This window comes from Carassius carassius, chromosome 36, assembly GCF_963082965.1.
Source record: "Carassius carassius chromosome 36, fCarCar2.1, whole genome shotgun sequence".
Classification (NCBI taxonomy): Eukaryota; Metazoa; Chordata; class Actinopteri; order Cypriniformes; family Cyprinidae; genus Carassius; species Carassius carassius.
The window spans coordinates 14463284-14488435 of NC_081790.1; the positions used below are offsets into that span (position 1 = coordinate 14463284).

General features: G+C 35.6%; 1 protein-coding gene across 2 annotated transcripts in view; it reads right to left on the minus strand.

The window, feature by feature from the left end:
- Positions 1–25152, minus strand: part of igsf9bb (immunoglobulin superfamily, member 9Bb) — a 101934-nt gene that overhangs the window by 51283 nt on the left and 25499 nt on the right. For both annotated transcript variants that reach the window (XM_059526395.1, XM_059526394.1), the window contains exons 2-4: positions 24479–24670; positions 20971–21117; positions 2846–2997 (exon numbers count right to left, since the gene is read on the minus strand). In XM_059526395.1, coding sequence (XP_059382378.1) covers positions 2846–2997; positions 20971–21117; positions 24479–24670 — 491 coding nt within the window. The remainder of the gene's footprint in view (positions 1–2845; positions 2998–20970; positions 21118–24478; positions 24671–25152) is intronic.

The following is a 25152-nucleotide window of genomic DNA, read 5'->3' on the forward strand; positions in this document are numbered from 1 at the left end:
AAATTGCAGTTTCAATGCATCTTCAAGGGGCTCTACATGATCCCAGCTGAGGGTCTTATCTAGTGAAATGATTGGTCATTTACTAATTTTCCTAAAAAAGAAAAATATATACTTTTTAACCACAAATGCATATCCTGCACTAGCTCTGCAATGCCAACTTCACGCATTACGTAATCACGTTGGAAAGGTCACCATGTGATGAGTTCTTCGTCTGTGTACTGAAGTGTAGGGAGAAAAACTCAAATTTTCCCCTCCAACTTCAAAATCATTCAACATAGCTGTTTTACCTTTTTTTTTTTTTTTTGTAAAGAACTTTGATTGTCTTTGCACATTCGCTTTGTAAACACTAGGTCGGTATTTCAGCCTACATCACACGTACGTGATTAAGCTGACCTAGTGCAAGATGAGCATTTGTGGTTAAAAAGTATATAAATTTGTATTTTTCTTAGAAAATTACTGATTTTTTCCCTTATTCCTTAGCTAGGCCACCACTGAAGTCCACCATATGGAGGAAAATCCTGGAATGTAATCCTCAAAAACCTTGACATTGAGTCAATTTTTGGGGGGAAATTTTCACTCTGAAAGTGAATTACTTTAAATCTGGTTATTTAAATTAATAATAATAATAATAATAATTAAATCAAACCTAAACAAAAATCTTTAAAACCGCAAGTGAGCACTGCATGTGGCATGTTTCTCTGCATGTCACTTGTTTGTAGTTTAGACACATAAGCAGCAATTGAATAGTGCTGGTGGGCCACTGATCACCTCATGGAGGGCTGGATTTGGGGCCGTGACAATGGTAGATGGGACAGAGGAAGACAGGAAGAAGTAACGATAGAGGAAAAGAGATGACAAAGTGCCTTTGACCTATCATTTCCACTGTAATCAAATATCTTGAGCCCTCACTGTGACAACTCCAATCCTGTATTTGTGCAGAGAAGGATATCAATCAAACACCACAGGAACTCTTTAGGATCCACAACACTATGGTTTTCACGTACTAAAGTTTCACGATTTCACATACCACAGCAAAAACAAATATGCTGTAATGCAAATACCAAAAAGCTCATTTAAAACCATTTCAATTATTTCTCATTTAATTAAACATGTCTTTCTGCAAGCTTTTACACTATCTATTTACTACTCTAAACAAACCCATAGCGCACCGCCATAAGAACATCTCTTCTAACACCTATATATCTCTAATATATAGTATATATTGATATGTAGTCACTACGAGAGAGAGAGAGAGAGAGACAGAGAGAGAGAGAGACAGAGAGAGAGAGAGAGAGAGAGAGAGAGAGCTTGGACAGTTGCCACTAATTGACCCTAGTGGGTTGCTGGACCCCTGAAGAGCTGGTAACTTCAATAGACACAATCACACACACAGACAGAAATGTCCCAGCTTAGAGGAAGTGACTTGATAATAGCACAATGTTTTCTTCTCCTGGAGTCAATAGTACAGACATGTATCATTTTTTCATCTGTCAGAGTTCTGGATTCTGAACACAGCCTGTCATGTATAATTTCACTGTTCTGTTCAGTCAATTAGGTAAGTGACTGACAGTGTGCTTTTTTGAGGCCAACCTTGGCTCTGGCACATTACTAATGCTTGAAACCATGACCTTAATATCTAAATTGGCTGCAATATATCGTGATGGCTTGATGGAAAATATAGCATTAGTAAATGCACAAATGATGGTCCCTGTATTTTGTTTGAACAATTACAGTAAATATCCCTGTGGTCAAAATGAGTCTAAGGTCATAGTCTGATGTCAGACAAACAAACTATAACATCTGCTTATCTTCCCTTATTGAATATGTTTTTTCTGCATTTGTTAAATGGGACAAAATAAAAAATATACACTACTGTTCAAAAGATTGCTGTCGGCAATTATTTTATTTTTTTAAAGGAATCAAAAACATTTCTATTTCAAATAAATGCAGTTTTCTTTTTACCAAACAATTTATCAGTTTACACAAAAATATTAAACTGTTTTTAACAATAATAATAATTTTAAAAAAATTCTTGACCACCAAATCAGCAAATTAGAATGATTTCTGAAGAATCATATTACACTGAAGAGTAGTGGCTACTGAAAATTCACAGTAAAAAAATACATGAAATGCATTTAAATATAAAACTATTATGAAAAGTATAATAAAATTTTATAATATTACTGTTTTTACAGTATTTTTCATTCAATAAATGAAGCCTTAATGAGTATAAGAGACTAAATAAAAAAATTGATTAATCTCACCGACCTCAAACTTTGAAAAAACTTAGCTGCAAAAGATGGCCATTCTGAACCGTGAGCACATTCACTTAAACTGAGAGGGCAGTGTTGCCGGATCGCACTAGAAAAATGTATATATATAAAAAAGGCTAAAATTAAGTGGCTTTCCAAAAATAGTCTAATGAATATTTATGTACAATTGCTTAATTTGATTAATCTTATTGCTGCATAAATTTGCATAACATATATGATGAAAAAGCCACAAATAAAATGTCTTGCATTAATTAATAAATGTCATTTAATTTAAATGTCTCACGGCTGCGTTCTGAAAATAACCCTCTTTTTTCCCTGAAATTTTACTTTTAAGCATTAAAACAGAAAAAAAACAAGCCCAAAATAATTTATTCTAAGGGAATCGGGCAACACAGCATATGACATATTTAGTATTCATCAACATGTACTACCCCAATGAAGGCCATAACAAAGATTGAGAGAGAGGGCGAAAAAAAAACTACAACAGCTGGTTTTGGTACAAGATTTTTTTTTAACTAGACATCTAGGGGACAAACAGTTTATATTCTTAAAGCAGAGATGTGTTTGCTCACCTTATACTTGCTGCTGTGCTGTACGGGGTCTCCCTCCCTGAGCCAGCTGACTGAAGGTTTGGGATTCCCGAAGGCCGTGCAGCTCAGAGTGATGCTGCCCCCCTCTTTGGCCTCCACATACTGCGGTGGTGTGTCCGTGAAAGTTGGGGGAGCTGCGACACAGAGAAACGATGTGAAAATCCTCTATCTGTTCTCCATTATTCCCTGAAATAAATCAGCCTGGCGATAACACGGCAGGTTAATTCGTAACAAAATTATGTCCTAAGATATATGTGTCTTTTACAGCCCCTGTTGAAGTATGACTCAGGCCTCATCGCTAATGGGAGCCATAGGAGTTCAGAAGGCCATCGGAGCTGTTAGCTCGTACCTCGTGAATAAGAGGGACTCCTGATCATGGATCTGCGTCCTGCATACATATGCGCTCATTTATGAGCTCTTAGAGAACAGTGTATGAGCTCTCTGGCTGGCATCTCTCCGATTGTTAATAATTCTGCTTCTGCTTCACGGCCAGTTGATTTAGGAGCTAAAATCTCCCTTTCATTATCTACAAATCAGGATGGGGAACGGGTGGCCATGTCATCACGCAAGCATAAAGTGGCACCATACCCATTTTCTGTGAGATTGTCTGCTCTGGTTACAGTGTGCAGCTCAACGCATCTCCTGTGTGTGATAACTTGAAATGGGTCTAGTTTTGTGACACTCGAGGGGGAATTATGTCGTGCTGCATGATATTTTATTCAAAACCATCAAAATAGTGACTTGTTGCATAACTGGTAATATTTTTAATTGCGTCTCTTGAAATTAATTTGGTGCTTACTCAATTATTTCTAGGCAATGATAGACGTTTGAGTAGAGGATGACAAAGGAACACTAGGGAGAAGCGTTTTTTGTCTCAAACTTCTTCAAATATTTAAGACAGCACTGAGACAAGAGGGTCACACACTGCCACATATATCACAGAAACATCTTGCTCTCAAGGAAGACAGAAGATATGGGTTTAGCGATATCTCTGCACTTACAGAGCCCTGGACTGAACCTTCTTAAGCGAGCATCTTTTATACATGGTTCTAAATGCATGTCTGTGAAACCAACTTGATTCAGCCTAATTGATTTGAACTGGTCTGATTATAATACTAATTTTCATACCTTCTTTTGCCATTTTCAGCACTGCTTTATGCTGCTTAATTAAAACTTAAGCATTTTCCGTTTTTTGAAGGAACCCCCAAGATCTGTTGGCACATCAGAGTGCTGAAGGCAACATTTCTGAGGCCAGCCGCTAAGACATCTGTGCAAAACACGCCTCCATCTGCTGCGAGTCTCCATATACTGCCTTACACACTCTGACACACTGCTGACCTGTGATGTTGATTAAACAAACACACACTCAAGAAATCCTAAAGGCACGAGCACTCTACAGGCTAATGAGAAGGATGTGTGTGCCTTACATGAAAAAACAGCCTCATCTGTGATTGTCTCATGTTTCATAGTCACTGAGAGCAGCTAATTGATATGGACGTCTAAGTTTGCCTCTGCTTTTCAATCTAAATTCCCATTAGTGGCTAAACATTCAGACGAATCCACTTGACATTAGCTTGCCACAGCACACCAAATGGAGGGAGAGCAACTGCTCGACACCTGTTGTGTTTACAATACACTGAGAATATGTCTCACCAGATCCAAATGCCCTGCTCTAAATATTACTGTGTGATTTAGCAAATAATTCAGTATGTTTAAGATTATTATTCTTTCAATATGAAATTAGGCGACCTAGTGATTTTTGCGATGGTGTTTTAATTGGCCATAATGATTTGTTCCTAAAATATTGTGAAAAAGGATAGATAATGAAATAATAAAAACGAATTTAGGGGAGGACTTGTTTTACGAATGAGGAATTGATGGACATACAGTATGTTTTATTTCAGAAGTGGAGAAAGTTTTTTTGTTTGTTTGTTTGTTTTGATTTTGTCATCAAAAATGATTTTTTTTCAGTTTAGGTTTTAGGGTCACTTCAGTAGCAAAAAAAGAAAGAAAAAAAGAAGTGTAACAACAGTGTAATAACAATTATTTTGAAATGTAAATGCAAATGTAAACAATGTCATTTCTATTATTATTTAGTTTTTATTACATTAGACTCTCTCTGAACCCCATTACAGCGTGAGGTCTGTGTCTTCATAATTATGTCCTTTTATTATTTCAGCTAACACACAGGCAAACAGTGAGAGTCCTGGAATAGAGCTGTTAAATTTTTCAAACGATCACCTGCTCACCCTCTGCGCATACACACACCTTTACAAAAAACACACACACATTTTGTCTTCGACGCTGCATAATAATCCCTCCGATATTTCCAGGGCTTCTAGGCAAGATGACATCATCTCTTTTGCAATGAGTGTGCGTGTCTGCCGGCAGCCGGTGATAATATCACAAGCTCTTATCACAGGCACAGATTGTGAGAAGAATTCAGCTATTATAAGGCTCTGTGGATACACCGGTCACACAGGCAGATGTTTTAGTGCACACACACACACACACACACATTGCACCAGTGAGAACTAACTGGCAGGAGAAGCATGGAGAAAGGGCTGCGTGGAGTTAGTCCCACAGGAGCATCTTCATCCTGCTCATCATCCTCTCAGGATCTGGTAACTGAGTCAAGCATCTGTGTGAATCCTGCTTGCTGAATTGCACCTCATCAGTTCACAAGACCTGTTTACACACATGCAAATATATTTGAACCACACCAGCTGTACACACCGGCATGAAGCTGTTAACTGTCACATATCTTAACTGCAGGGACAACCCAAAGCAAAGTGAGAGTTTTGAATGGAGAAAGGTCTAAATAAGTTGGAATGTACACTTAGTATGAATCTACATTTCATACAATGAACAGAGTTTCAGGATATATATTTAAAAAAAAACAAATTGAGTTCCACAAATAAATATTCTGCATTATTTTCTACTGCATTATTTTCTACTATTTTAAATGATGTCCTTTTATTACTGCAGCTAATACCTATTTTTAATGTATTAATGTATAACCTATTTTTCAGGTTAATAATTCACATTGGTACATTTCACAGGTCTAATTTATATTTAAAGAGTGTTTTAATCTTTACATTTTCTTAATATCTTGTATAGTGGATCTATCTATCTATCTATCTATCTATCTATCTATCTATCTATCTATCTATCTATCTATCTATCTATCTATCTATCTAGCAAAATACACTCACCTAAAGGATTATTAGGAACACCATACTAATACTGTGTTTGACACCCTTTCGCCTTCAGAACTGCCTTAATTCTACGTGGCATTGATTCAACAAGGTGCTGAAAGCATTCTTTAGAAATTTTGGCCCATATTGATAGGATAGCATCTTGCAGTTGATGGAGATTTGTGGGAAGCACATCCAGGGTACGAAGCTCCCGTTCCAACACATCCCAAAGATGCTCTGTTGGGTTGAGATCTGGTGACTGTGGGGGTCATTTTAGTACAGTGAACTCATTGTCATGTTCAAAAAAACCAATTTGAAATGATTCGAGCTTTGTGACATGGTGCATTATCCTGCTGGAACTAAAGGGATACTAAAGGGTCATAAAGGGATGGACATGGTCAGAAACAATGTTCAGGTAGGCCATGGCATTTAAACAATGCCCAATTGGCACTAAGGGGCCTAAAGTGTGCCAAGAAAACATCCCACATATCATTACACCACCACCACCAGCCTGCACAGTGGTAACAAGGCATGATGGATCCATGTTCTCATTCTGTTCAGGCCAAATTCTGACTCTATCATCTGAATGTCTCAACAAAAATCCAGACTCATCAGACCAGGCAACATTTTTCCAGTCTTCAACTGTCTAATTTTGGTTAGTTCGTGCAAATTGTAGCCTCTTTTTCCTATTTGTAGTGGAGATGAGTGGTACCCGGTGGGGTCTTCTGCTGTTGTAGTGCAATCCGCCTCAAGGTTGTGCGTGTTGTGGCTTCACAAATGCTTTGCTGAATACCTCGGTTGTAACGAGTGGTTATTTCAGTCAAAGTTGCTCTTCTATCAGCTTGAATCAGTCGGCCCATTCTCCTCTGACCTCTAGCATCAACAAGGCATTTTCACCCACAGGACTGCCGCATACTGGATGTTTTTCCCTTTTCACACCATTCTTTGTAAACCCTAGAAATGGTCGTGCGTGAAAATCCCAGTAACTGAGCAGATTGTGAAATACTCAGACTGGCCCATCTGGCACCAACAACCATGCCACGCTCAAAATTGCTTAAATCACCTTTCTTTCCCATTCTGACATTCAGTTTGGAGTTCAGGAGATTGTCTTGACCAGGACCACACCCCTAAATGCATTGAAGCAACTGCCATATGATTGGTTGATTAGATAATTTCATTAATGAGAAACTGAACAGGTGTTCCTAATAATCCTTTAGGTGAGTGTAAATACATTTATCTGGTTAACATTAGTAGCAAACTTCCCAGTGTAACACTCAACCATGAATCGATCTGTGTTTAAAATGCATGCTATAGTCATGTGACCTTGACAGGAAGCTGATTTTAATTCAGCGGATGTTGCTACTATCAAGGTCACATGATCTACTCAAGTGAATCAATAGAGACATTCAATACAGCACTTCACATCATTATTACATATTACGTCTATGTGGAAACACACAGACCCGTACCGTTAGATCATGATGCTCATATGCTCCTTCAAAAAGCGTTTAAGCAGCAGAGGTTTTATTCACATAACAGATCCCTCTTTATGATTCAGTTCTTATATTTAACAAAAGAAACACACCTGAACAAAAGCATCAAATTGTAATGGCTCAAACAAATGTAATGTGTTTAACGATAGAAGATAAGAGGCAATTCAAAGAGCCAATTATAGCTGCAGCAAAGCACTTTTCCACAAAAGATTTTTATATTTAGGATATTTATTTTTATATTTTATATTTATATTTGGGAGTCCAGTCACATATGGAGGGCCCATCGGTGAGCAAACCTCTTTTCTTATCTCTCAGACACTCTTGGTCAAACACAGATTAAATGTGAGCGGAGCATACTGAGAAGAAAGGAGCTTCACTGGAGGCTGGAAGGGGAAACTGAAAGCCTGGTGGATGAGGGGCATTTCAACAGAACCCAAAACGAATACAAACAAAGTACAGAGCATCACTGCTCTTTCTGCAAACCAACCCTGCTGTCCCTGCTGAAACAAGCACAGATTCAATTAACCCAGGAGGAGAACTGACCCTCACTTCCTGTTTCTCGGTCTCTGTTACTTCCTTCCTTGTCAAATGTCGAGAGTTAGCTCACCTCACTGCTGCAGGAATTGGAATGTTTTATTCTCACATCTGCATACTGCATACATATACTGCATATACAGACCTACCACCAGCTGTGGTAAGTCTGATTCATTTAAGTGAATCAGTTTGTTCACTGCAATAAATGATTCACAGTTAAAATAAAATAATAGGATAAAGGAATATTTCACACAGAAATTAAAATGTACTGAATATTTACTTATCCTCACTCCATCCAAGATGTAGATGTAGATGAGGTTTCTTCATTTGACAAATTTGTCATTACATCATTCACAAATGGATCCGCGGCAATGAATGGGTGCCGTCAGAATGAGAGTTCAAGAAGCTGATCAAAACATCACAATAATCCGCAAGCAATCCAGAATGACGCCAGTCAATCAACTTACATTTTATGAAGCAAAAATCTGCATGTCTAATAATAAACAAATCATTTATTAAGATGTTTTTAACTTCAAACTGTTGTTTCTGGATAAGATAAGAGTCCTGTGTGAATCAGGAGAGAAATATGCACAGATCAAGCATCATTTACATGTGTCTATGATCCAAAACTGTTCTAATCAAATACATCGGTGGATATTGATGTGAGAGAACAACAGAAAATTGACTTTTCACTGAAAGAAGCATTATTATGGACCCATTTTTTGATCTGAAGTGACAGTTTACAGTTAATATATGATGAACCATTATGAATTTGTTTCTTACAAATACACAGCTTTTCATTTCACAGAATGTTAATTGATGGACTGCAGTCTTGTGGATTACTTTGAATTGTTTAGATGTTTTTATCAGCTGTCTGGACTCTCATTCTGATGGCACCCATTCACTGCAGAGGATTCATTAGTGAGCTAAATTTCTAAATTTGAGGGTTGGTAAATTTTCAGCAAAAATTAGACCATTAAGTCCCAGGATCTTTTTGTGAAGCAAAACATTTATTTAAATAATGCTCACCATCACTGTTCTACTCTGTTATGTACAATAAATGTCTTTTCTATTAGTGTGTGAGTGTGTTTTTCAAAGTAGCTTCACACACACTGTCATATGTGGCTAATAAGAACAGATTACATAAACCACTCCAGCTGTGAACTTCAATCAGATTTATCTTTATTTATTCAGGTTTTAAGTAGAGTAAAATTGATCAAGTGGATAATAAGTTACAGGGCCATTTATAAAAATAAATAAATAAATAAATATATATATATATATATATATATATAAAATCTTGCTCACATCACAGTACACTAACAAAGAAGCCTGAGGTGGAGATTTGTAATATAAAACCACAGGGGAAAATTTCTCTCAGTTCATATTGTGTGTTTATGTGATGAGGGTGCAACTGTGAACCCTGCTACAACATGAAAGAAATCAGCAAAATGGAGCCGGTGAGGAGTTTAAAGGGAGACGGAGTGATACCCAAAGCTAATTAAGCACAAACATAAAAGCCAAAACCAGCCCCCAGATCACTTTTCTGAAACACTGATCATAATGTAAAAATCCTCTTTATCTCACGCTGTTGGAGATCTGATCCAAAGGGAAGATGTTGGAAGATGATCCAAAAGGCTCTAGAAACTACTGGCCCCCGGCTCCTGTTTCTACTTCACACATGCATGAGAGAATGACTCATGCAGATTTTAGGCTTTAATTCTCCTTTTACCTATTACAGACATATATAAGCACCTTACACACTTTGATCTGCTTACACGTGTAATTCTTCGTTTTTGTCCTCCTTTGTTATCTTGTGAATATCGTTTATGATGTATAGTGTATGGCTAATTATGTAACTGCATTTCAGGTTAATACAACACAATGGTTTGTTACCACATTGATTATCATCTGATATTATTAATTAATCTGTATTTGATGTATTACATTTCGATTACCTCTGCCATCATCTAATGCTCATTTAAAAAGGTCATCTTTAAAAGTACTAATAATTAATAATACCATTAAATGTAATCTTAAGCAGATCTCAAAATTAATATATTTTTATAGATTACAATGTTATGATGCCTAAATATGTGAATAATTTTAGTTTTATAGGACAGAATTTTAATATATGAATACTCCAATATATTGAATTATTGTCCATAAAATGAATTATTGTTACAACTATTATAAAATGAATAAGTATTGGATGATTTAATGAACTGTTGAGACTTATGTTATTTTAGTACAGTATTTATATAATATTTTAGTATTTTGTAAATTATCTTTTATTTGTATATTTGTATATTTGTAAAAAATAAAATTAACATTTAAATTTTGTTATCAGTTTGACTTTTTAAATAGTTTTATTTAGCTTTTATTTATTTAATTTCATTTTAGTAAAATAGTAATTATTTTGTTTCAGTTAGGTGCCAAGGTAACTTTTATTTTAACTTATATAATTTTTTTTATTCAAGTGTTTCATTTAATATTTAGTACAATTTAATTGTAGATTTATTTCAATTAACACACAATTTTTAGTTAACAAAAACAAAAAAATTGCTTCAGGCATGAAACATCACAATAATCTAATAAACAACTTAATGTCTAATATAAAATCTGGGTCTTGAAATAAAGCTGCCATTCCGTGTAAATCCTGCACCGCAGTGGGTGTCTCCCGATTTTAATTAGTGAAATTATCAATAGCTTAAAAGTTAGAGAATCAACAAAAAGGGCTGAAGTTCAAACATCAAACATTCTCTATCAAACACGCAACACATTTGTCAATTAAACAAGTGAACAGACTAAAAAAGGGCAGTAAGTCATTATTATTAAAGTAGGGCACTACGGCACCATTCATACCACTATGGCACACAATGGTGCTCAATGCTGTCAGCTTCATTTACACCCAATGACAACACACCAAGGGCCATCCCTCAACTACAATTGAACAACCAGGCCTGTTGGCTGCCAGTAGCTAAACCCACACTTCCCATTAACAAAACAACAAACATGCTGCAGGTCAACAGATTGTCACAATCAGAGCTGCAAATATCAATTCTGCCAGTTCTAGAAATGTGTGTCTACTGTCGAGCTATCGTTTAAAAGCCTTCATCTCATGCCATGATGCCATCTGCAGTGTTTCTGAAGCATATGGCCTCGTGGTGCTGAGCATTTAGCACCCACATGAGATTGCAAGGCCATCAGTACCATGGACAGCTCCCTGGTCCACAAACATCAGCACCACAGACAGCTCCCTAACTCAACCCTGCAGTGATTCTGCTGTAGGGTCAGTCATAGACTCATCACAGACCTGATAATGAGCCAATTAGGATAGCAGCATAAGCAACAGTGCGCTTCACCCAGAAGATCAATGAAGCCTGATAGAAAACCCCCAAAACTGTTGTGCTCGTTTGTCTCTGTGGCTTTATCAGGGTTTGTGCTCTATCCAAAGGGGCTCCAACTTCATTTGCTTAACAAGGTTTGTGGAAAAGAAGATTTGTAATAGCATTATCAAAATTGCAGTTCATCTCAGCCGAATGATATAACAGAGCATTTTTTAAAACTAAATTCTATGCTGTGGATGAATTCACCTGCTCAAAGAGGAAGCCTTGTGAGCTTTTTGTGTCACAAGTCTCTAAACCAACAATGCCCGCTCTTAATTAAACACAAAGATGCCTAGCAGGCAATTAGCAGCTGATTAAAATGACAATGACTTCATCTTTCAGGCTGAACATAAAAGTCAGAGTAACATCAGCATGCTTATATCCTTTTGCTTTGCATTTCAGGCTACAGAGGAGCACTGTGGATGCATTAATAATATGTCAGAAGGCTGACATGCCGTACATAATCTAAAATGTTTTAAACAGCAGTTTTCAGGTGTTTTTAATTATGATGAATGAACCTCATATTGAGACAATATTTGTACATTTAAAATAAACCAACAAATAAATTAAATAATCACAGACATTTGGTCACATCTCAGAACCATTGAAAAGGAACTAGAAACCAAAAATTTTTCGAAATTTGTTCATATATCATCAATATCAAGACAATATTTGTACATTTCAATTTACAATAATACAAAATAAATAAATTGTCATCTCAAAACCATTTACAATGAACTAAAATTCAAAAAAGACTTTAATGTTCCAAATAAGTTTATATATTTCAATGAATGCAGCCACATATTAAGACAATATTTGAACATTTAAATTCAAAATAAATTGTCACATCTCACAACCATTTTGTAATAGACGTGACCAGTATTGAAGGAGAACACGGAGGCAGCAGGTTACGTCAAACGCTTAAGGGTTTATTGTCCACAGAATGGGAGTTACAAAAGCTAACAAATGTTAACCCGACTGAGGTAAACCAGAAAAATCATAAAGAGAAAAAAAAAGAAACCAAAAAGAAACAAACCAAAAAAATACTATAAACATAAATCACTGTAAATGCCTCTCAAATATTAGCAGAGGTCTAGGGACTACAGGACTTGTTCTATCACAGAACACCACACACCCATACAGACACAATTAACAAACTTATATATTGGTGACCAGCACCAATTAACACAAAAAGGGGGATACACAGACACAATGGCCATTATACATAAACAAATACGAAAACATCAAATATACACACAAACACTTCAAATAATGTAATCAAATCACTTCACTTTATAAATGTCCTTCCTAAACATAAATAAAGGAACAAGTCAATACAATAGTCCTTGGAGTCCCCCCAGGTTAGAAACCGGAATGGTTGCGCCCAATCATTGGTTGGAACCATATCTACGTCCGAAATTTCCGCCCAGACCCCTTTTGACGGCACACCAGCCACAGCTCACATGTCTCAGCCGCAACAAACAAGCAAACAAAGAGATTGGTAAGAATAAACTCAGCAAACTAAACATTAAAGTGTATGTGCACTTAACTCCAAACGAAAGTTTAAATAAAGTTTATTTAATCCAAAATCTTGTTGTTATTGTGTGTTCTTTACTGCTAAATTTATTCTATTAAATAAAGACATAAACTAACCTGACACAGAATCACCAATATCCACCACACATTTCAAATTAACTAAAATTCAGAAATAATCCAAATTCATTTATATATTTATGAATGCAGCAGCTTTATATAAAGACAATATCTCTACTTTGAAATGTACATTTAAAATAAATAAACAAATACATAATTTTTCAAAAAAAAACATGGTGTAGAACTTGTAGAAATCTATTCCTTTAAATGTCCAAACTTTAGATATTTAGGTGAATCTGTGAACATTATGGCTTGATTGTATTCACAGCAAGTGATCTGCTACCAGCAATCATGCAAAGTCACAGCATGTGAGCAGAAATGCAATATACGATTTTTGGACTGCCCTTAGACTAAGCAACAGACGTTCTCTCCTCATGCGGGTATCCCATTAAATCCCATGGGATTAGCGTAAACCCACAGTCAGTCTGGAATAGATTTAACCGCTCTGCTCTCCTCTCTGACCCTACTATCTGAGTATTAAACAGACGAGATGCTACGACAACCCAACCTCTAACCTTGTGGCCATGACATGATCTCTTAGCTTCTTAAAGTCTAGTTAACTTCATTAACAGTCACCACAAGGTGATGTTTGAAATAAACAGATAAACAGTGTGTCCATCCTGTATACATCACACTCCAGAAAACAGGATGGACATCAGCTGTCGTTTAAACTGAAAGAGGCGGGGCTTGTATTGAGCATAAGAGCATATACGTGATTTCAAATCAGGGGTGACAAGCAGCCACTTATCACAGAATAGGTTTCACAAAAGAAGAATGTAAAAATCAACATCCTAGAAACCTTAGAATGTCTTTTGGATAGGGAAAAACCATTCACACTACCTGCAAAAATGTCAAATGTATTTTTAGCCTCACACTGATTAGGCTTTTGATGGTGACACTGGCTAACATTAGTAATCAAAGACTAATTTGTACTTTAAATAACTTCCAAAAAGCGAAACATTGAACATTTAGGATTTTCTGTTTGGATTTCAATGAGAGTTTTATGCTTCCCCTCTCCAACTTTGCAAGTTTAATCTGAAATCCAAAGGATTAGTGCTAACCAGCCGTGGAGTGTAAATCTGCTGTAAGATCACAGAGAAAGCAGAGAGTTTATTCTCTCCACACACATTCAGCACTGCAGAGGAGAGCGGACTCTCTTTTTAAAGAGTCAGACCACCTATTAGAGATCTTAGTTACTGTAAATAGTGCAGAAACAGAGCTGTTAACAATACCAAAAGATATATTTAAATAAATAAACTTTAAAAAAAACTTACCATAAAATCATTGTCATGCCATTACGAATCTATCAACACCCAATTACCAATAAGCAAAAACAATGTATTAATTAATTAATTAATTAATTTGTTCATTTAAATAAATATGCATTAATTAATTTATTAATCAATTAAAGAGAGAAAGGAAGAAAGTGTATAGGAAGAGACTGATAAAGCACAGCCCAAAACAAGTATTTAAATAAATGTATAACCAATAACATCACAAAACAACTTAAAGTTATTATTATTATTATTATTATTATTATAAAATGTTATGTACAAAATATTTATAATGTATATACTACTGTAGTATAAATATTTTTTTATAAATCATTTATTATATTTCTAAAATGCAATAGCAATTTTGTATTTTATTATAAAAAAAATTTTTTACACAAGATAATGATTGGTAAAAAAGATTAAGTCAATTTTTGAAAAATGTTTGAACATCCCTACAACAACAACAATAAAAACAATAATAACAACAACAACACAGAAAATCTACTGTTATTTTCTGCCAGGACACTATATAAATGTACAATCAATAACACCACAAAACAACTTAACATCATAATCATTATTATTATTGTTGATATTACTATTATTATTAATACTAAAATATTACACACAGTAAATTTATAATGTAAATTATGTATATATTATTGTAGTATAAATTTGCATTTATAAATAATTTTTAAAATGTTACAAATAAATAGCTATTTTAAATATTTAAAAAAAATTATTGGTAGAAAAGACTAAGTCGAGTTTAAGTTTAAGTTTAAACATCTGTAAAATAAAAAACAAACATTTAAATAATAATAATAATAATAATAATAATACTGAATTTAAAACAACTAAATAGACTGTAATATTTTGCCAACACTTTATCCATTCATTTTACAGACATGTCCATCAACTCTAATAAACTCATATTATATAATATATTACAACTCCTAATACTGTGCAAAATTCAAAATACAGGTAAAACACCTGTTTAAAAAATACTAAGAAAATAAATCAATATGGAAAACTCCTTCATAATAATACACTATATAGTGCCCTTTGAAATATACGTACAGGTAGTGCCACATATTTCTCTCATGATGTGTTTCACAGCAAAAAGATGATAAAGTTATACAGGTGACAACATTAATGAATGAGTAAATGAATGAAACTTTTTTGCTCGAGTTGCTGCTTAAAACAAACAGATCAAAAGATGTGCACTCCAGTGTGTCGCTTCATCAATCACCTGCATGAGTGAGCGCTCAACCCTGCTGCATTGATGAGCCATTACATCATTTCCTCTCCCCCTGCTTAGCACTTCTGACATGTGCCTCACACCTCGAGCGACACAAGTGTGAGTGTGTGTGCGAAAATATCACAAGAACTGTAAAACAACAGCTCTGAGGCACACAGCTACAGCAGCTAACATAGAGCTAATTTCTTTCCTGAGAGCCACTCACTCGCCGCACTAACCACCCCTTAATCGGCCCCAAACACGCCAGCTCTCCACACAATACCCTTCAGAAAGCACTTCATCACCTGGCCCCATGCATATATTCATAGAGATATGCAAAAAGCTTTATGCTTGTGAAGGTTTTTTTTTGCAGAAACATCTCTGAGAGAGCAGGAATTGGTAATGAGGGGCGAAGACCTGCCCGTCACACAGATGAGACGCAAACATATTACAGTACACCTTAAAATACAGTTTAGTCTCCGATTAAACTGTGTAAAAGAGACTAGTATTGTGCACTCTGAATACCATGCAAATTTTCCCAGTGCTAGACAGATTGGTTGTGGTCTTATAGAAGAAACACTGGTGATATTAGTGTGTTAGTCACACAGGGCCGCAAGGCACACAGTCACACACACATTCAAACATGGCTGATAAACTGGCCTGTCAACACTCTAACTTGTGTGCTGAGCTGCTGGATTTAAGACTAGCAACAACACAAATGGATACACACATACACAATATCATAGAGCGACAATGCAATAGGCATAAGGGAGAACGGGAGCCCTTTCATCCTCCAAAAATGTAAGAGTCAAATAAAAAGATTCACGGAGCTGCACATTCGGAAGAGTGATCTGATTCATAGCAGTTGTCTATTATAAGTGGCTGAGCATATATCACACAGCAATGATCTGGAGTTAAATGTGCTGTAACCCGTTTGGGGATTTGGGTGTCTGCTACCTAGGCAACGAAATCTAGAAGGCACAGTGAACTGACACTTGTCGTACCGGGCATGATGCGGCAGCAGAACAGTTTTTTTCTGTTTGATTGCTATCACATTTACACTAAACTAAAGTGAAACACACACTGGACTTTTTCGGGACTTTTAGGGGTGTCGCGATATACCGGTATTGACGATAACCAATTATCGACATTGTGTTAATTTAGTATGTGATGATATACTGGTTTTAGCAATAACCGCAATATTTAAAATGAACAGTTCTCATGATAACAGCACATATAAATACTCCATCACCAGTACCTGGTTGAGCCCCCAGGTGGCAGTATTGTGCCTTAACGCTTATACCTGTCACACAAGACGACGCAGCGCTCGCAGCTACTCCGAGGAGAGCCGTGTTCATCAGCATAAGTTGCCATTATTTTACTAGTCATAGAATGAAAAACTTTATATTAACCTGTTAACAGCGGTTTTCTGTGTTCATATATTAAAGGATGATTATTTTAATAAGTACCACGTTTTCTTTACTCGTCTTATTTTTGTATTTGCAATAAATATGGCCTGTGCGTAGTAACACTTTATTTCTTTGTTCAAATCTATTAACAGTTACACGATTAAAACTGATCTTGAAAAACTGAGCGATCACATTTCTGCATTAAACTTTGTAAAATGTTAAGTTGGTTGCAGTGCTATGCATTTAATGTCTTATCTGCGGTCATTCTTCAATAAGGTTCATTAGTTAACTTTAGTTAATTACATTAGTTAACATATATAAATAACATCAATAATAAAGAACAATATTTCCACAGCATTTATTAATCTTAGTTCATGTTAATTTCACCATTTACTTATGCATTATTAAAATCACAAGTTGTGTTTGTAAACATTAATGCACTGTGAGCTAATATGAACAATGAATTACTCTATTTTTATTAACATTAACAAAGACTAATAAATGCATTGATCATTGTTCATTCATGTTAGTTAATACATTAATGTTAATAAATGACATTTTATTGTAAAGTGTTACCATTAATATTTATTCATCATACTGTTGAACTTGACAGTATTTTCTCTATTGTTATTTCATAGGAGCTTCAAAGAAGATGGAGAAAGCCAGAGTCTTGTATAAAGGTAAATCAGTAGCAAAACTCGAGAGGTTGAAGATCTGAATGTGAGAACTTGTCATATTAATATTTGTATTTGTAAGTTAAAATTTACACTCACAGCTCTGATGTGAAGAGTTGAATCTTTCAATTTGCACACACAGACAATGATCAAAACACCCGTGTTTTGAATTGGAAGTTGTAGATTAATAGTCACAAATGTGTAGAATGACATTCACACAAAGAAAATGACATATACACACGTTTACGACATATTTACTTTTGCACTTTACTTCAGTTTCGCTGCACAACGTCAAGTCGGCACTTACAACCTCTCAGATCTGGAAGTACAAGTTCAAATCCTAGCGCTCTGACTTTTGCTACTCTTTTTGCGGTATTCTGTTGCAAAACTCACTTGTGCACTTGTATATGCAGATGTGAGAGAGCAGAGCTGGGGGCGGGGCTTTGGTGCGAATGAGAACATTTTATTGGTCGATGCCCGACCAATGAGCAACGCCAATTGTTTTCACTGAATATCCTTAGCTTTGACAGGATTTTAAGACACTGCATTCATTTTGCCATTCAGGTATTATCTAGAAGACAAATAATGCAACATATTTTATATGTATATCCCACTGCATATCACTCTACCAGAGTTGCAATATAATGCTGTTTTTATTATTTTTATGTTTTGTAAAAATAATTTTAACATCTTCATTGGGTTAAATTCCTAATTTGCTTGTCAGTAATGAACCTTTTTAAATGCAACATTATTATTATTTTTTTTTTTTATAAAATCGAGTGTCTAAATGTACATTAAACAGCAAAACCTAAAAAATAAGCACTTATGACCAGAAATACTGTTTTGAGCAACTAGTAGAGCTAAATACATGTATTTATTAAACATCAACAAGGCCATCTAGTGTTTAAGCAATGGAATTGCATATGAATATTATCTTTCTGGCCACCAAATGCCTCTAATTTAAAGCGTGCCTCTTTGCACTGGAATTTAAACCTAAATACTACAGTTATTGTAGTTTAAATAATAACCATATTAGAAAATGTTATATTTCAAATGGTCATTCATGAATCATAATTATTGCGCATATTATTTAGTACCATGATCTCTTCAAATTAACTAAACATGACTGAGTTAACATGTAGTACAGTTATTTTATTGGTTAAAATTTACACTTAATTGTTTAGTAACATTTAACTGCCAAGGAGGAGTATGAGAACATAATGCTGTTCCATTTTCCAGTATAAATTGCTATTATAACGCATAGTCATCAGTCAACGCAGTTATCCATGCATAATCAATGCACTTTTTGTGTTACAAATTACTAGAAATCGCTGCAAATATAATAAAACTGCTGTCTGTCCCAATTAATACATTTCAAGCATATTGACAAAACGTTTTGTTTAGTACTATTGATAGCTCCATGATCCACGTGATCGCGTGGCGGTGAGATCAAAGCATGCTTTGGTACAGCGAGTTTACTCAGCAATATGCAGTGGGATATACATAAAATATGTTACATTATTTGTCTACTAGATAATACCTGAATGGCAAAATGAATGCAATGTCTTAAAATCCTGTCAAAGCTAAGGATATTCAGTGAAAACAATTGGCGTTGTTCATTGGTCGGGCATCGACCAATAAAATGTTCTCATTCTCACCAAAGCCCCGCCCCCAGCTCTGCTCTCTCACATCTGCATATACAAGTGCACAAGTGAGTTTTGCAACAGAATACCGCAAAAAGAGTAGCAAAAGTCAGAGCGCTAGGATTTGAACTTGTACTTCCAGATCTGAGAGGTTGTAAGTGCCGACTTGACGTTGTGCAGTGAAACTGAAGTAAAGTGCAAAAGTAAATATGTCGTAAACATGTGTATATGTCATTTTCTTTGTGTGAATGTAATTCTACACATTTGTAACTATTAATCTACAACTTCCAATTCAAAACACAGGTGTTTTGATCATTGTCTGTGTGTGCAAATTGAAAGATTCAACTCTTCACATCAGAGCTGTGAGTGTAAATTTTAACTTACAAATACAAATATTAATATGACAAGTTCTCACATTCAGATCTTCAACCTCTCAAGTTTAGCTACTGATTTACCTCCATAGTCTTGTGCCCTGCCTTTATCAGTATCCTTATGTTCATTGAGTGAAAAAGAAAAAAAAATAATTTGACTGATATCTGTTTCCATATCGTTTCTATAGATATCACGATATATCGATATCATGAATTCTTATGGCCACAATAACCGTGATACGAAAAATCTAATATCGTGACAGCCCTAGTTTAAAGTAATTGAAAAATGGCTCGGATAAAGGAAATTGCATTTTTTATGTATGTATGTATGGATGCATGCATGAATGTATGTATTTTTTTATGTATGAACTTATTTTTAAGAAATAATTGTAATATTTGTTCTTTTGAGATTTTTCTTTTGGCCTTTTTGCCTATATTTTGATAGGACAGTAAGTATCTGACAGGAAGCGAAGTGGGATAGAGAGAGTGGGGAGAGAGAAGGGATCGGGAAAGGTCCACAAGCCGGGATTCGAACTCAGGACACTTATAGCGCAATGGTGCTAATTGTCAGCATGTTGCCACAAGGCTATCAGTGCTGACAACTGTAATATTTAAAAAAATAATGTTATATTTAAATGTATAGTAAAAGCACTATTTCTTAGACTTGCATTAATTTGATCAAAAGTGACAGTAAAGACAAATGTTTTTCTATTAATTTCTATTAATCCAAGAATCTTAAAAAAAATAAAATAAATACAATGGTATCCACAAAAACATTAAGCAGCACAACTGTTTTCAATAATAATAATAAGAAGAAATGCTTCTTAAGCACCAAATCATTATATTAGAATGATTTCTGAAGGATCATGTGACACTGAAGACTGGAATAGGAGTAATGATGCTGAAAATTCAGCTTTGCCACCACAGAAATAAATTACATTCAAATAGAAAACAGCTATTTTAAAATTGTAATATTTTTCACAATAATACCATTATTAGTGTATTTTTGATCAAATAAATGCAACACTTTGAGAATAAGAGACTTAACTGACCCCAAACAACTTTTTTCTCTTTTTTTATCACAAAACATCTGGTAAAGACACTTCCAGGATGTTCTGGCATGAACCTGACTTTCTCAGTCTGATCCAGGCTCATCTTCCTCAAGATGAAAACCAAAATAGACCTCTATGTAAGTGACTTAAGACAAAAACTGATCTTAGGTCAGAGACTCACCGTTGACTGTGAGGTGCACCCAGCTGCCGTTGTGGAAGGTGTGGTACTGTTGTTCCAGCATCAGGACCTTGCACTCGTACCAGCCCTGGTCTTCCGAGCGAACCCTCTCAATGCGTAGAGATGACTTGCCATGCAGGCTGGCTCGGCCTGTGGAGTTCAGAGACACACAAAAGATGTGAGAGATGCTTTAACAAGATCCAAAACATCCGTCTACCACAAAACAGCAAGTAAACTTTTTAAATAAGTCAGTTTGAGACACAAATATTATTAGGTCCAGAGGCTGTGACGGCTGAAGTGAGAGCCAAAGTGGCCCACAGTAATTCCAGACACTCCCGTGAGCACATGGAGAAACACACATCTCTAACTGCGCCAGACGTGGGCAAATCCATCATGAGACTATGATATAGCTAGCTGGCTGTCTTTGAGGGTCAAGCAGAGAGCGGGATTTATGCCTTTTTCTCTATATTCTGGCAACAGTGCTGGACAGATGGCAGAAAACAACAACAGCACAGGCAGAGGGATTGCAAGACAGCAGCGTTAAAGGCTATTAAGGGCCTGTGTTTGTCCTCAAAAAACTAATTTTCAATACAAATGGCACTGCCACGGCAAACATACAGTCTGAAAGGATTTTTTATAGTCCCACAGCATATGAAAGAAAAAAATATTAAGTACTCAATAATATAGTCAGAGAAATAAAATCTTCTATGTGCATTAGTTGGACGGTCAGAAAAAAAAATGTTTGTGTGTAATTTGAGCTAAAGAAGCATACTGTAACTACTTTGTCTGCAATAATATTACCTTAACAAACTGTTTCAGAAATTCTTCATTCAAACAGAAAGCCGCACTATTGGTGTGACTAGAAATAGTACATGATTGTGCCCACTGAACACCAAGGTCGCACAATCAAAACACTTCAGAAATATTCCTTACAGACAGCAGCTTCTGTGAGGCCCTGCAGATCAATAACACTGAAGGAGAACCAGAAGCAAAACGAGAGCGGTCAAACAACTGGCCTATTTTTACAGCTGTGAGAGAGTGTTGATAAGAGCAAGAGAAACAACGCTGACATGCGATGCAGGGTAAAGATAGTCCTCAGGAAGTGACACGCTGGAGGTCAATACAGTAAATGGAAGCATAAAACTGCCTCTCCTACATTCATATTCTTTCCACTTTCCTCTTTTTCTTTCTCTCTCCCTCTCATTAAGTTAAAGGTACAGTTCAAACATGGAAGAAGAATTTTAAGGAATTTGACCCCAATGACCTTTTTATGGAGAGAAAAAAAAAGAGGAAGAAAGTAAGTAGTGAAGGTTTGAAACGCGACATGAGGGTGAGTAAATTATTATTATTCACTAAAACTAACACTATTAAAAACTGTTTTCATTCACTGGAATAAAGCGGAATTCAAATAAAAATGAAAAATATGGCAAGGCTTAAAACGTAATAAAGAAATACATTTAAGTCAAATAATTTGAAATACTAAAACAAAAACAAAAAAAATCGAAATAAAAATATGAAAAATCATTTTATATTTAATATGTTACGTTCGGAATTAAAAAGGGGTTTTGCTAAGCTGCAACATGATGGGAACCAGAGTCCTGCCTCCAGCATCACAGGCTTTTTTGTTTATGGGTAAACGAGACTAAAACTTTTAAAGCATTGCTATTTCAACTCTATTTAGCATTAATGAATAATACATTGACTCGCATATGTGGCTACTTTATCTTCTCTCAACCTCATGCTTACACAAAGACCCAATACATGGGATTTATATAGGGTCATTTGGTGACAAGCAGGCTTTTTGTGGTGGACATTGGATATCTATGCCCGAGTAATGCTGGACGCACACCAGTTACTATTACAGCAGGGGTCTCACACTCCAAGACACAGAGCTACTGTAGATGTGCTGAATAGAGCCATTAATCTGGAGGAGGCGATGCCCAATATAAAGCCAGAGGTCAGAGGAAATACACTGCTGAATGAGACCTAATGCAAGAACTCATGTAAATCCAGGTCACAAGACCAATGATGGCAATTATGGATCCTGCTCAGTGGAGCAGATAAAAGACATGTGGAACTTATGCTTCCTGTGTGGAACGATACAAACAGATCAGTCTTTACAGTACATATTACATTTATATTACTGATAAACAAATCATTATTTTTATTTAAATTTCAAATAGTTATGTATTTTTATACATATCAAAAAAAGCAGTAAATGACCATTATTTAAATATCTATTTATGCAAATTATTATACTATTAATTATAATTAAGCATTTTTTTGTGTGTGTTTTATAATAATAATAATTATTATTATCAAATCACACATATCCCAGGTTTCAAGCACCAGCAGAGCAACTGCCTTCAAGATTTTCAATATCTTAATCTGCTTTAAAAAAATACAGCTCAGCACTGCACAACGTGTTAAAATCTCTGCTGGAAATTCAACTGAGGATTCAGGATGATAGAAAGTAAAAAAAAAAAAAAAAAAAAAACACTTTCCAATCTCGTTTCCATTCACTCTGAGTGAGAGTCATTAAAATTGCATATCTTGCCCTGAGCCACATCTGATAAACTATCACAGTTTCTTTGCTTTTATAAATCTGACATGCTCTTAAATTATGCCCTTTCTGTTTCCACTCCTTATCAATGATGTAATTTCCAATCTCAATTAGGAAGAAAAGGATCATATTTGATCTATGGTGCTCCCCACAACCCCATCCCGAAACCTCTTTCATCTGTTCGGCTGATGCCTTGCTCTTGAGATCAGCACCTCTTCCACCTGTCCACAGATCTGGACCGCCAGTTACACAGGAGCAAAAGATAAGAGCTTTCTTTAAACCAGCCCGCACGTTTTGATTCACAATCTGTTGACACGGCCAGCTCTTGCCCTATGATAAAACTTTCAGCCTCTATGAGCGAGATTAAATAATGTACTGAGATCTGGACTGGGCTGATTTCAGAGACAACAGTGAGATATCTCCATTTCAGTGGGTCAAATAAATGACTAAGTGGCCTGCTGTGATTTTATGCATAAAAAAATAAATAAATAAAAATATGAAACAGGTGAGGTATCCATCACTACAGACCAGCCAGCTTTACTTATTTGCAGATTGTAGTCCAAATTAAAACTTGTCCTTTTACAGGGCAAAAGCAAAAAAAAAAGAAGGAAAGGCAGATACTGATGGGTTTGTAAATAAGATAAGACATGGTTGTTGTAAACTATTTGTAATCTACTAAATTTTTTATAAATGCTAGTACTTGTAAAAGCTTAATTCATGTGAAAATAAAAAAGTGAAAAGAGAAAAGTGTCACTTCGAATGCAAAACACTGCCTGAAAGAAATAATGTCTAAAACTGATATAAGTGTGATGTGAGTTTCCTTTATTAGATGTAATAATTAATAATTTAATTAATACAAATCTTTTTAAGTCTATCCAAATGATGAAAAGTGGCTATATTTCTGTGGAAACTGTGATAAAATAAGATAAGGTGGAAATCCGAGCTCACCGGAGTACTCAGGGTCCACATGAGGAGGGTAGAAGCGGAAGTTGATGAAGAAGGGGATGGGCACTCCAAACTTGAACCACTCCACCACGTAGGGCTGGCCGTTGAGTGGGTGGGCCACGTCACATCCCAGAATCACGGTCTCCCCTGCACGGGCCGTCACAAACTGGGGCTCCTCTCTGACTCCGTGGGCACCTGTGAGAACATACGGACTTTGATGAGTAATCACACACACTTAGGTCTGTACCAACCACACACTGAAACTGCTCTGGGGAGCAATGATTCATCTAACAGCTGAAAATAGATTTTGGTTAGTAGATCAAGTAAGTCTGCATACTATGTGCTCCACTAAAGCATTGATTGAGGCTCAATTCTGCATTAATTAACTATATCCGGATATCCTGAAACTATTTTACTAATCAATATACACACACTCATTCATTCTCCATTAACTACAATACCAATGTCAATGGACTCCAAAAGAAAATACAGATTTTTTTTGTCCCCTATTTATTATATCTGGAAGTAAACAGAATGTTTTTGTTGGATTCTGAATAATGTAAAACATACTAATCAAATGATCATATTTGTGACATTGGTCATATATTTCTTACAGATGGTCACTCAGTTGTTGCTTTCGTTGAAACATAAAATGCTCTCTGGATTATTTTCAAATC